Source organism: Triplophysa dalaica, chromosome 18 (genome assembly GCF_015846415.1).
Source record: "Triplophysa dalaica isolate WHDGS20190420 chromosome 18, ASM1584641v1, whole genome shotgun sequence".
In the NCBI taxonomy this organism is placed as follows: Eukaryota; Metazoa; Chordata; class Actinopteri; order Cypriniformes; family Nemacheilidae; genus Triplophysa; species Triplophysa dalaica.
The window spans coordinates 12,960,736-12,974,537 of record NC_079559.1 but is presented as its reverse complement, the minus strand read 5'-3'; the positions used below and the strand labels follow the sequence as shown (position 1 = coordinate 12,974,537).

General features: G+C 39.6%; 1 protein-coding gene across 1 annotated transcript; it reads right to left on the bottom strand.

Moving 5' to 3' along the window:
- Positions 1 to 245: 245 nt before the first annotated feature.
- Positions 246 to 3,573, bottom strand: fzd10 (frizzled class receptor 10). Its single transcript, XM_056730041.1, has one exon. The coding sequence runs from the start codon at positions 2,712 to 2,714 to the stop codon at positions 972 to 974; it is 1,743 nt and encodes a 580-aa protein (XP_056586019.1). The 5' UTR covers positions 2,715 to 3,573; the 3' UTR covers positions 246 to 971.
- Between the last annotated feature and the right edge of the window lie 10,229 nt (positions 3,574 to 13,802).

Here is a 13,802-nt window from a genome sequence, read left to right as displayed (position 1 = left end):
CAGTGGACTGATCATACCAATGGCTTAAGCCTTGGGTTACGTTTTTTACCTAAAGGATGTTTTGAAAAGAATGACTTATGAAGAATATTAATGTTATCTTGTGAGTCGAGTAATTCTCAATAGACTTGCTTTTAAAATCAGATTTGACAAGAGTCGTCCTACTTTGTGAAGGTTTAAAGCGTTTAAAGCATATATTCACACAAATGATCAGGTTGCTTTGTGAATCAGAAACATCAATTTCAAAATGTTTAAAACTAAAATGTCTTTATTCTTATAAAATATGAACCTTTAGAAATATACACAAATGTCTGTGAGGCATAAAAGGAGAATAACAAAACAAACCAGGGGTCATGAACTCACTGTAAAAAAACAACACAAATAACAAGTTTTCTCTTTGTGTCTGCAATATTTAGTGCTTAAAGATTTACTTTGTCCCAAGGAGAGGCCTGACAATGGACAGTTCATTCTACACTGAGGCCGTATTGAGCAGCTGCACTCCAATGTCAATGCAGTTGTGTATGACACAGCCTTCATTTCCATTGAAAAGCCACACGACCACGCCACAGAGGAGCCGCTTTTCCCTGAGCCATTCATGCCCATTGTTTGTCGAGTCCTTTCATTGTCTTTAATCACAGCCCTACAGTATCCGAGTGTATTTCTCTCTGTCACTAAGGGAAACAACTATTGCACATGATACAGGCATCCCAAAGTCATGACAACAACAGGGTCCGGCTCCCTTATTTGTCCGAGAAAACAGTCTCCAAAGTCTGCCAAGTTTCCCCAAATAGTAAGCACTAAGAGCTAAAGGCTAAGCAGACATTGATCTCGTATATTCACACAGATTTAGAAAAAAAATCTGCGGGAGCATCTTTTAAAAAGAAATATGAGTCCTCCACTGATTCTTGACTTTAGAAAACAGTTTGTTTACTCCAAGTCCAGCATTTTCTTGTTTGGCCGTAGAGAGCGCCAGCTCATACAGACGTGGCGGGAGGACCTGCTGGTTCGTACTTGGTTTTATGTCCTTTCAGAGGCTTGAGGTAAGGTCCGTTGCCCGTGAATACACAAGCTGCCTTCCTCCTGGTCTTTTTCTTCAGTTTGCGAGTGAAAACGTTCTGCCAGGACTGCAGTGTTTTGGAGGTCCAGATCCACATGCCGCTGGTGATCCCCACCACCAGCAACATGAAAATCTTAACCATGAAAATCTCCACAGCCGGAATGGAGGTCTTCATCACGCACTCCTCGCCACTCTTACCGTCCTCCACGCACTTCTCCTCACTCGCAAGGATCTTCCAGTAATCCATGTTGAGTCGCTCGTAAAAATAGCAAGCGATGACACAAGTGGCAGGAACCGTGTAAAGGATCGAGAAGACGCCGATCCTGACCATCAGCTTCTCCAGCTTATCCGTGTTCTCTCCCTCGGTCTTCATAACTTTGCGGATGTGAAAGAGTGCCACGAACCCTGAGAGTAGAAAGGAAGTGCCGATGATGAGGTAGCAAGAGAGGGGAATGAGAACGAAACCGGTCAAGGCTTTAACGTCCATGCTGCCGACGTAGCACACCCCTGTGAGCTCATCTCCTGCCACCTTCCTCATCACCAGAATCATGATGGTCTTGATGGCGGGTATGGCCCATGCTGCCAGGTGAAAGTAGCTGCTGTTGGCTTCGATGGCCTCATGGCCCCATTTTTTTCCAGCTGCCAGGAACCATGTGAGAGTAAGTATGACCCACCACAGAGAACTGGCCATGCCAAAATAATACAGAATAAGGAACACTATAGTGCATCCAGTGCTCTCCAAGCCTTCCTGGATGATGTACTGCATGCCGGTATCACGGTCGCAGGCCACGTTTTCAACCCCCACAAAAAGCCGTACAAGAAAGCCCACTGAGTACACACAGTAAGACATTGAGACAAAGATGATGGGACGCTCAGGGTACTTGAAGCGCTGTGGATCGATAAGGAAGGTGAGAACGGTAAAGGCGCTGGAGATGAAGCAGAGTATGGACCAGATGGCGATCCACACCATAGAGAAACGCTTGTCTCCCTGACTCCAGTACACATCAACGTTGGAGTAACATTTGGGGGCACATGACTCACTCTTCTGCACATAATGAAACTTTCCAGGGTTGCTGCACGTCGTCTTTCCAACTCTCTCTTTAATAGGAAGTTCTTGACTGTTGCCCAGACGAGGGGGTCTGGAGTCGGGCGGCAGAGTGTGGGACCCCTTCAGGGGCTCATCTGTGCCATTGTTAGGCGCCTCCATGCAGAGGTTATTGGGGTCATTTTTGTTTGGCAGCCTGGAGCAGTTCAGCGATTTAGGCCACTGGAAATTAAAATGCTCCATGATTGGAGAACACTTCTGCCTCGCTTGCTCACACATTACTTGGCACGCCGGGATGGGTGTGGATACCTGCTCCGTGCACATGGGAGCGTAGAGCGAGCACAAGAAAAACTTCAGATGGCTGTGGCAGCCGATTCCGATAAGCGGCGCAAACTCGTGCAGTTTAATGGCCGCTTCACTTTGATCCTCATGTCCCATTAAGTTTGGCATTACTGTCAAGTTGTAGCCGATGTCTTTACAAAGAGGAATCGTGATCTCCTGGCATCTTCCTGCTCCAGGACGGTCCGGGTCTATGGAACTGATAGCAGAACAAACTCCGGCCACGCACAGTAGCACAACGCTGAGAGCGTCCAGTCCAAATGTGGCACCAAACATCTTAAATGTATCTTAACTCATGCAGCAGGAAAAAAGTGAGAGATGTCTTTCGGAAAAGCGTTGAAATCTTTTTGCTTAGAGAAGTCGCTTCATTGTTGCTTTTTGTGATGTACCCCCCAAAAAACTTTAAGGATGAAACTGCGTCAGATAAAAACTTGACACATTTTTCTTGCAGTCAGAAATGAGTTGATAACATTGTTTCAGACGACGCACAGTTCACAAATATCTGGCATCTCCGTATAGAATCTTGATGTTATGAAAAACATTACTCAAAAATGTCACTGCATGTCACATGGAGGCTTTCGTTTATGTTCAATCCACACATAGGCTGACAAATCCTTCGTAAACTCCAGTGAGATTATGTTGACCGTCTATTTCCCTCACGGTCTTCACTTCAACTCCTCGCGCTGCTTTCCACGTTCATCCTCCGCAAAGTATCCAAACTCAACCGGTTTCCATCACACAGCGCACGACACCGGGTCGTTTAGTCGCAATCGCGGAGCTCACGCAAATATGATTGAATGTGTCCGTAAACCGACGAATATTTCCTCCAGACACTTGTCTACAGTTGCTCGCGCTCAGTCTGTGTCTGTCTGAGCTCCTCCGCTTCAGTCCCGAACTAACCTGCCAAAAGATCCGCCTTCAAAGACAGCTGCTTTACATAAGAAAGCCCAAACTGACACACTGATTATCCTTAAACCGTGCGGAACTGCCTGTGTAGACCTCAAATCCTCCTCACAGCCTTACCGCGAGATCACACTAAATTGCTGCCTGGCCATTTGTTGTTGTTATATTCTCCGTTTACAACAGCGTGTCAGACTTTTACGCTCTTACGCGCGCGCAAGTGGCAAATCTCTCACCGAGGACGAGCATACGGCGTCCGGTAGCCTTGCAGTGGCGATGTGTCCCCCTTTACGCAACGGATGCTTTTCACGGTCCAGCCATTGTGGGAATAGAGAAAGGAGTTTTATTCATTCAAATTCAACCTCGCGTGTATTGTTTTGACAGAATTGCAACTGTTTGCTCGACTTGTTTGTAGTTTTGCTCTCATTCCCCATTCGTGTGTATACAAAATTAAACTATTCGCTACAAAAGTTAATTGTGCTAATAAATATAAATATTTATTTTAATAAAACGCCTCAATCATGTCCAGGATGAGACATAACTTCCAGGATGGAGACTTTTTCTAATGGGTAAAAACTTTGCAGAAAAACGTTTGGCAATTTTTTTTAACCATATTCTCATATTTTTAACAACATAAATAAAACTAAAGTATTCTTCAAATATTTTTCATTAAATTGAATTAAAAAATATGACACATAGACACGTTCATTGTTCTAGTCGCCTACTTTTATTATGCAATTTTGTTTTAAAAGTAAATACATTTGGTCACTGTTTACTATGTAGTTTTGTTCTGTCCCATTTGTCTTCTTGGTGGACTTTTGACATATTGACTCCTGTGGAACCAAAAATATTGTATTACATGATATATGAATGATACGTGAGACCTATAACAAAAATAAACCTAATTTGATGCCGTGCCACTTAGATTTTTAGACAGTCAACCAAACCTGGACATTTTTCCCCCTACATTTTTAAGCCCTCAAGTATACTGCTTTTTTCCTTTGTAACAATTAATTTATTAAGTGTTTGTAGTGTATTTAGCACTGTTTAAGCAGCCTACTGTGAAAAAATGTACCGTAAGTCACTTTGTATACTGTAAATGTACCACAATGGTCATGCCGTACAAAGACTGTGTTGTAGGCTACCAGAAATCAATTGAGCATTCACATTTATTCCATTAATTGTTGTACACAACACTGAGTGCTTTTATAAATCTGCTGATGAATAATCATATAAATACGTAAAATGTTGTTCTCAATATTATGCAGCAATTGAACAAGTGGCCTTGTGAGCAGATGTGGGTGTGTAATGACATAAAAGACATTCTTAACCTATGCTATGGCACTTTCCATTCCTCACCCCCTGCTCTCAATCATAAATAGTTGCATACAGGATAAAAATGCCTTAAGGACGATCTAAGACAAAGAGCTTTTCTGTCCTATTTCAGTGAATTCATGTACAACGCATGCTGGTGCTACGGGCTGGCAAGCCAGGACTAAGTCTTTGCTCTCTGGGCAGTAACCATGGCACACTCCTTAGGGGTATCTGTGTATGCCAACTCCCATAAAACAATGCATAGAAGTGCAGAGATGAGATGTCAGCTATCTAGATGTTAGCAGGGAGGAGAATGAATGTAAAATCTACTGTTTTTAACTGTAAATGAAACACCAAATATTTCTTTCACAAGCTAATAACTTCAAATTTAGCATATTTGAGAATTAATCTTTCTTTTGACAGAACCAGTCAGATTAAATTAAGTGACATTATTAAGTAAACTTAATAGTGATAATAAGTCATATTATGTACATTTAAAAGTTTACCGTTTAATGCAATGCTCATGATTGAATTTTACTCTTCTGTTTCGAAACTGAAAACTGTTTTTACTGAATTATTACTGAACATTTATAGGTTTTGTGTGTGACTATTTTGCATCAGAAAAGATCAGAATCTTGAGAGGGCTCAAAACCTCTTAAAAGGTCTCATGTCCCTCCGGTGTCATAAGAAAACAAACTACATTAACTTATGAGTTGGACCTAAAAGTGAATCCGTATTATTGTGTTCAGATTATTTTCTCATTGATGCTATTGTTTTCATTTCTAGCCTTTACTTAAGAAATAACAAACATGAACTATTCCAATACGTTTTGTGTTTAGTCGGTGGGTGAAAAGTCTCTTGCCAGTTGTTGTGGCATACTATCATGAATCTCATCCAGCATTTAGAAACCCGGTCAATTGGCACTCTCTCGTGTTACCCAGTAAAACCGTGATTTATCTGTACAACACCTGATAACTGGGGTTTTCCTGGAGATCTTTGTCAGAACATTCTAAGAGCTTTTTTATGACAGCTTGTAAAGTGCTTTTCCACATATATCAGAAATGTTTTCCAGCTAGGAGGTTGAACCTGCCGGTGATCTGTATGGTGTGTGACACACTTTACAAGACCCGGGTAGTGTCTTCATCACTGTTTGACAAACAGTTTTACTATAGACACGACTTATGTACTATTCAGATATACCTCAAGTCTGTTAAAAAACTCTATATAATATACCTGAAGCTATTCTCAACACTAAGTGCTCATATCTGGTCACCTGAATTACCCAGCAAGTAGATATTATGATCTTCAAATAGTTTTTATCTAGCTCCCTTTGTACATTTATTTTTTACATACAGACGCTGAAAGACAAATACATGTACGATATTATTGTTTTATTCCTTTAAAGTGAATATGAACTTTTCTTTGCAGTACTTGAGGTCTGAAAAAATACAGAGCATCTTCTCTGTTATTTTGTCCTGGTTCTCCAGTTTTCATTTTCTGCAAATAAATGCAAAAAAAACTATTTTTATTTAAAAATTTGGGAGAAGAATTGTTTGTAGTTCACAGAATGAAATTTTACCTAAGCACATACCTCAGGCACAACAGGAACATAACACTTATTTATTTCAGAATGTGTACGGTATTCATAAGCTAACATATTGACAGTTCCTAAAGCTACATATTGAGGAGACATACAATCTTATCCCAGCTGATTTGTTCAATTTTTTTACACTTTTCCGTACTTTGATTATTTTGCTGGCCGTGAGGATATAACTTTGAAGAAGGCATATGAACAGAACAGAGAATCATGACCATTCAATCTATATCATCAGCGGCTTTGGCAGCCACTGTTTCCTCTTTCATGTTTTGTGTCTGTTTATTTCTGTCTGGCATCCACCCTCGCCGTTTCATACTCGCCCCGTTCTACAGTTATCCGTTACACATACACACACGCGAGCGCACGACTTTATCTCTTCTAAAGCACAGCAGCGGCAGCTAGCTGGGTTCCATCTTGGTGGAAATCAGAAAGTGTGAGATAATTCTGTAACTAATAAAGAAAGGGAGGCCCTTTGATGGCTCAGACTGAAAGATATTTCATGTTTTTTGTGTGCGAGGGATTGGAGAGATGTGTGATTCTATGGAGCCTGTGTGCTCCCCTGCTGTTCCACTCTGCCTAGAAGCTGGCCCCCCTCTGGCTAATGTTATGGAGAAAGGAAGGCATTTTAGAACTGCATCACCCCCTCCCTCGTCCCCCCCTTTTTTCTTTTGTTCCCCTTTGAAGAATGACTTTAGACATTTTATTTACATATTTAACCATGGATGAAAGAAAAGAGCGTTGCGAGAAAGAAAGCTCCCCAGCCTCTGGTGGGAATTTTGATAAGTTTAAATGAATGGAAAGCTTATTATCTGTTTTACTTTCTCCGAGTCAAACGTTTTTGGGCATTGGGCGTTTTACATGCGGAAAAGGTGGTACAACAGGAGAGACCTTAATCTGAGATTAGGTGGACACGAAGGTCGCCCCGATTGGAACGTTCCCAACAGCCTCATCCTCTTGAACAAAATGTCTTTTTTGCTCCCTGATCCTCCTACTTCTGTCAGCCGCAAAGTCAAAGTGAATCTTTCCGCAGACTTCAAACTGCGCTTTGGGGAAGCGAGTATCAACTTGAATTGTGCAGCCTATTTTTATATTGGAGCATGTACAAGTGTGTGTGTGTGTGGGTGTGGGTGGGTGGTTTAAAAAATGTTCTTTGATAAAGAGAAATGCTGGTGTTGGTGGATTTGGACTGTGTATTGTACTGAGGTCCGCCTCTAGCAGGGCATGTTGGTTAAAGATACAGGAGGGACACAGGCTTAATCTGCTTAGCATGTCTCTGTTCTCCTCTCAAACGAAACTTTCTCTGAAATAGACTGCACGTACTTATAGATATCAGGTGCATTTAAATATTTTATTTCTTGTACGGTTGTAGATCTCAAATAAATATACCTTAGTGCTTTATCATTGTTTACTTATGCATGCAGTTTTTAATTTCTGTATCTGTGTATGTAATGGGATAGTTCACCCCAAAACAAAAAATTCTGTCATCAATTTCTCACCTGCTTGTCATTTCAATCCTGTATGACTTTCTCTCTTCTGCAGAACACAAAAGAAGATATTTTGAAGAATTGTGGTAACCAAAGAACAGCGGTAACCATTGACTTGCATTGGTTTTGTGTCTGTTCCATAGAAATCAACGGATACCAACAATAAAAGTCAATGGTTACCAACATTCTTCAAACTATCTTCTTCTGAGGTCTGCAGAAGAATGAAAGTCACTATCCCTTTAGAAGTACTCAGTAAAATCTTGTTAACCATTTGTGGCTTCTTTTGTCTGAAGTATAGTTTATAGCATAGTTTATTGTTTTTGGGCATCCTTATTCTTGTTGAAAATACTTTTTTCTTTAAATGTAATATTCCAAGATTTTTTCGTGGTTAATCTTCAAAATATTCAGTGCACCTTTAAGAAAGGCACACTTGAGAAAGAGGTTTTGGCCTCTACGCAAACGAATTACTTTTAAGTCGGATCTCTCCGCATGGGTGTGTGTAAAATTCATTCTTGACTGACCAGCAAGAGATGAAAGTTACGCAGCTGTGCAGACATGTGTATCTGAGTAAGAACCGAGAAGACTGCAGGATTAATCCTCTCATTGCATTCCGTCATTTTCATCCCTTGTCAATATGCAAACTCTTTAAAAATAGTCGAATGATTTGAGGAAAGGCGTGTGAGCTCTCCAGTTAATAATTTAAGTTCTCTAGCACTTCAAAGGCTGCTGTGTTTTTCTGCACATATGGTTTTAATGTTTCAATAACACATCATTTATTAATGATTCTTAATTTGTCCGTTTATATATCAGACAAACAATCACTCAGACCCACTTTGAAAACATGCTTTTCTGTTGTATCTGGGAATGAGCATAATTGTAAATGAGTCATCATAATGAATTGTATTTATTTTTAGCCATACAACGCAATAAAATACAACATTTATTTGTAAAGCACATTTAAAAACAACCAAGTTGACCAACATGCTACAGACTAGAATAAATAAGAAATAAATGAATAAAACAAGTCTAACGAAATTTAAACTCAGCAGTAACAAACAACATTTAAACCGATTATTAGAGGGTGTTAAAAGCTAGAGAAAACAGATATGTCTTTAAAGAAGACTTGAAAACAGAAGTGGAGGGGGCTAATCTAATGTGACAGAGTTGATCACTGAAAAGTCTTCAGCAACTTCAAACCCTGGCAGTTAAACAGACACAAAACTCTAGATGTTGTTGAGATCTGCTGTAAACACATGAGTTCACGTGACGTGTCAGTAATGTGTCGGATACTCACATAGAGGGCTTGTTTTCACTCTGTTCTCTGACCTCATCCAGCTTTTAAGTGGCCATCTAATAACACAACTGAGTCATTTTGAGTGTTTCACAAGCACGAGACATACGAGTCAAAGATTATGCATGCCTTACAATCCAATGGCTTGATCTGAGGACTCCAAGCCATGAAGAATATGTGCAAGATTTTGTCTTTAAATGTGGGTCATGTGTGGGAAACATGGCTATATGTGGCCATTAACATAACAACAGATTCATGTGAAGAATAGCTGTAATAAATCAGAGAAGTTCAGAGAGTTTCCAATTGAAGCCAGAAGTTTAAGCAGAACATATTGAAGCACACGCCCTATTTGACTAAATAGCCAGTAGGCTTTATATACGTCACAACCATGAACCAAGAGAACACATGTTGGAATGAAGTAGAAAATATAAGATTATGAAGAAATATAAGAAGTACTTTGACACTTTTTACACACAATGAAGTGAAGACTACCCAGGGTTCTTTATTGGGCGCTTGAGTGTCAGCCACTAATCTGGAGGGACTGTGTTTCTTGCTCTCGTCCCCTTTTTGTCATCTAATCTGTTTCTGAGAGGCTAGACTGGAATCAGTAGTTTGGGTGGGGGAGGGGGTGATGGAAAGAGAGAAGGATGGAAAAAAGAGGATTTGGGGACACCCCACTGGTTTTGGCTCAGGAGGGACCATTCACACTGAAGGCTTTCTTGGGCTTTTCCCACACTACTCTCTCTTACTGAGCAGACGCACACAAACACTCACACGTACCCACTCCAACTCAAATTAAATTAGAGTCCTCTACTCTGTCCGAACTAAAATGCTGGCCTTTTCATTGCCAACGACCCCTTACTCCCCTCTCATATATCTCTTGTTGTTAAAATGTTCCTTAAACAAACACGCACATATATATATTCAACCTAAAATGACAATGATAAATGTAAATGAAAAAAGATGTTATTTAAAGAGTGGTTTCTATTGTATAAACACAAAACCACTGAGACATTTCTCAATATATGTTTTCTTTTTGGGGTGAACTGTCACTTTATCATTCAAGTGTTTATATTTTGCACAACTACCATCAAAAATTACCATCAATAATTATTGTCTAAAAGGTTCTCCAAACATTAGGCCTGTTCGATCTAGAATGTTTGGGAATTCCAAGTTGATTCCCATCTTTACTACAGATTTTAATTTGTTATTAAGAAATTGTCACATTATTCATGCAATACAACTGTCTAAGTATTTATGAAGAATACTGTGTGTTGTAAGTGTTAATGAATGACAAATCTCAGTCTAGAGAGCTAACTCTTTTTTCTTTACTTTTTAATATACTCACTTGTTTTATTGTTGCTGCTTTTTCTCGTCTATTCTATTTAATGTTAAAGTCAAGTATGCTATAGTGCCGACAGGTGTTGAAATAGTGCTGTCTATCTTTAACAGCTTTAAACAGACGTCCAAATTTGAAATATGTTTTGAGGCTGTGCTTTATACATCCATCTTTCTTCACGCGCACACTTCTAATCGGTAGAGAGTAAGAGAGGGCGGTCTGTTTTAAAGTCCGTCTGAACAAAAATATATATATGATTTGTTAAATGTGTGGATTTATCTATTATATCTGCATAGTGTGTGCGCACAAACCTTTTGCTTTTATCCATCAATGCAGAATTTCATGTCAGTATCGATTCCACAGCTCTAGACTTCATCTATCAGTTTTTTCTAAAGTCAGAGTTATTTGTGACACATATTTTTGACATTTGAATTGATGTGACTGAGTTGACAAATGAAACCAGCCAAGGGGTGGGGCTTGTGCTTATGAAGGAATCGATTCCCAGCCCTTTCAAACATTCGTCAGCCATTGGTCAGTTGAACAAATAGTCCTGCAACAAACTCATTCTATTGGTTAAGACTGAGTTTTCCAAACGTGAGGGTTCGTGAGGTACACTGTATATACCAGTGTATACAAATCGTTGCCATTACTTGGAAAAAGTAAAATTGCAAAGAAATATTACAGGTTTAAAGAGGTGCTGCAACGATGTGTCATGCATTCTGACTTCTTTACAAAGTTAAATGTGCTGTCTTCTCATGCTTAACGAGTTGGGAGTATTACGTAGTATTTCTGTGCTCGATACACTCCCCCAGCTATCGTACAGGTTTTTGAAAGCTTTTTTCGAACACATAAAACTCGAACAATTTTTCTTTGTCCCTTATCGGATAACTCTCTCGGAAAAGCACAAAGCAGGCCCACGCGCTAGCATGTAGCAGGAGATGGAGTAAGCACAGGCAACACTTGTGTGCAGTAGAGAGAGAGAGCATACGTTCACGAAATTCAGGTGTCTGTTTGTTCACTGCATTTGGGTGATGAATGTTAAGTAAACTGTGGATATAACGCTGGTTTTTGAGATTGTTTGAAACTGATATATGGAGCCATCCCAGCGCTAAAAGATGCCGGAAATTAACCGCATGCGGTGAGTGAAACTGATGTTTGTGTTTTGTTGGCAATGTGCTTTAGTTCAGACTACCCCTCCCCCCCGCACGCGCCATATGATTTCGGAAAACAATCGTAAAGCTGTATCTATCTTTTATAAATGTGATCTAACTAAATACTAAGATACGAAGTATGCAATACTACTCTATAGGTACTCAAGATTATTATGAGATTGGGTTAGAAACATTGTGTGTTAGGGCCGCTTTAATAATAAAAACCTAAAAAAATGATATATTTTAAAACAGATGCTTTCTATATACTGGCGATGCATTACTATTTTTGTAATGCCTGAAACATTTTTGTCAGCTGAAAGTAATGTTCCATATGCGCATCAATGTTCATTTGAACACTTACATGTGCCTTTTTGAGGCATTTCTCTTCTAAATTAATTCATGTTTTGAACCACTCGGATGAAATAATAATTCAGTGGGTTGTTCTTGATTTAGTCTCATGAACTTTGTGGCTTTCTTTTGCCAATGTCTCCCCAAGACAGGTGAAACAACCAATCTTGTTTTTGGTTTGAATTATGAACATAGCACAGCACTGTCATTGGTATATGATACTTCAGATGGCATAGTATCGTAATATATGTTTATGTTATCGTGACAACCCTATGACAACCCTATATCATACGTCAAAACATTTTATAATCATGCAATTGTACAACCATTGGTTGTTTGAGGTCCAGAATGGAAAACTAAAATCCCGGCTGGAATATAAAAGAGCGAAGTGCTTTGAGTTTATGTGTGTCTATAAGGGGAGGGGTGTCAGTGAGAATTTGTCCAGCTGTTCTTTGTGTCAACCTGTTACTTCCCTTGAGAAAGTGAATGGTGCTTGTGTGTGTATCAGAGAATCTGGGAAAGAGAATCTCTTTATTACTGCCATCACCACACTTTGCCTCTCATTCTTTACTCTATTCAGCCACGAAGCCTCTCGCTATTGCATTTACAACTGTCTGTTTGTAATGGGCTTCAGCAAAGATTAATGTACATGCTCCTCAGAGAGAGAGAGAAAGAGTGCCTACGCGTATTTTGCTTAACAAAAGCCAAAGGCCGATCAGAAACATCATGTCATAGTGTTTGGATTCAAGCACACAGAATGCAGTTATTCCCATTTGTCCAGGTCAGCAGGACTTTCTGAGCTGTGAACAGACCATTGATTATCTCAACAACGTCTGTGAATTTTTCATCCTTCAGACCTGTAAAGTATGACGAGAGAGAGGTAGAGAGGAAGAAGATAGATTGAAAGGAAGTCCTTTCCTATAAGCTCTGAGCGTTAAGCCGCTTGTACTTACTCTATAATGTCCTAAGTACGACTATCTGTAGTATTACTAAAGGCGTTATGGGAAAACTTTCAGTGGTGGACTGCAAGTCAACTTGAGTTTGAAGGACTTAAAGATAAACAAATCTAATCACTTGCTTCAAGGGGAGTTATAGGTTGGCTGGAATATCTAATGTGACTCTTCAGTAGTCTTAATTTGATGATTTAGAGCTGTCTCAGTCCGTCTGAACAAATTACAACAAGAAAGGGCATTTTCAGAGGGTTTATTTTCGGGCCCGAGTATGAGAGACAGAGGGAGGGAAAGAGAGAGATGATGAAAGAGAGAAAGAGAGAGATTTGGAAAAGCGAAATCCTCCAGAAAACTTTGCTCTCCATTCATTATAGTGCATGGAAGCCAATTCATGCGGCGGCAAATTGAGATCAAAGCCAAATTAAAGCTGACTCGTTCAAAGGCAGATAAAACCAAGCGAGCCCAGAGCAAAAATGTTCTCCATTGATTCCTTCCTCCTTCACTCTTTCCTTCGTTCTTTCGCTCCTCTTTTCTGACAAACCTTTGGATTTATTACTACTTTGAAATGTCCTGCAGCGAAGTGTTGAAATGACTGAACAAACAAAACAAAAGCTCTCAAATAACAGCTCAGACGAAACGTCACAATGCTAACAGCGCACTATAAACATGGCTTTTACATTTACACTGCAGTTGAGAAAGCAAACAATGTTTGACTTCATTTGACCAGTGGTTGACTTAAAGAATGTGGACCATGCAGGGTTCAAGTGCTTGACTGAATGAAAATGCAAAAAACAACTTCAATTCTGTCCGGTCAACCTTTTTGATGCAATTACAATAAATAGACATTGTCCATGGTTTTACTACAAGCAAAACCAAAAACATTTAACCACAATTGAACCATAGATGTGCTACATTAACCATAGTTTAATGGTGGTGTTTGTATAATTTTAATAAAAGTAATGCTTTTAAGATTCTTAAAAGAGGCAAAAG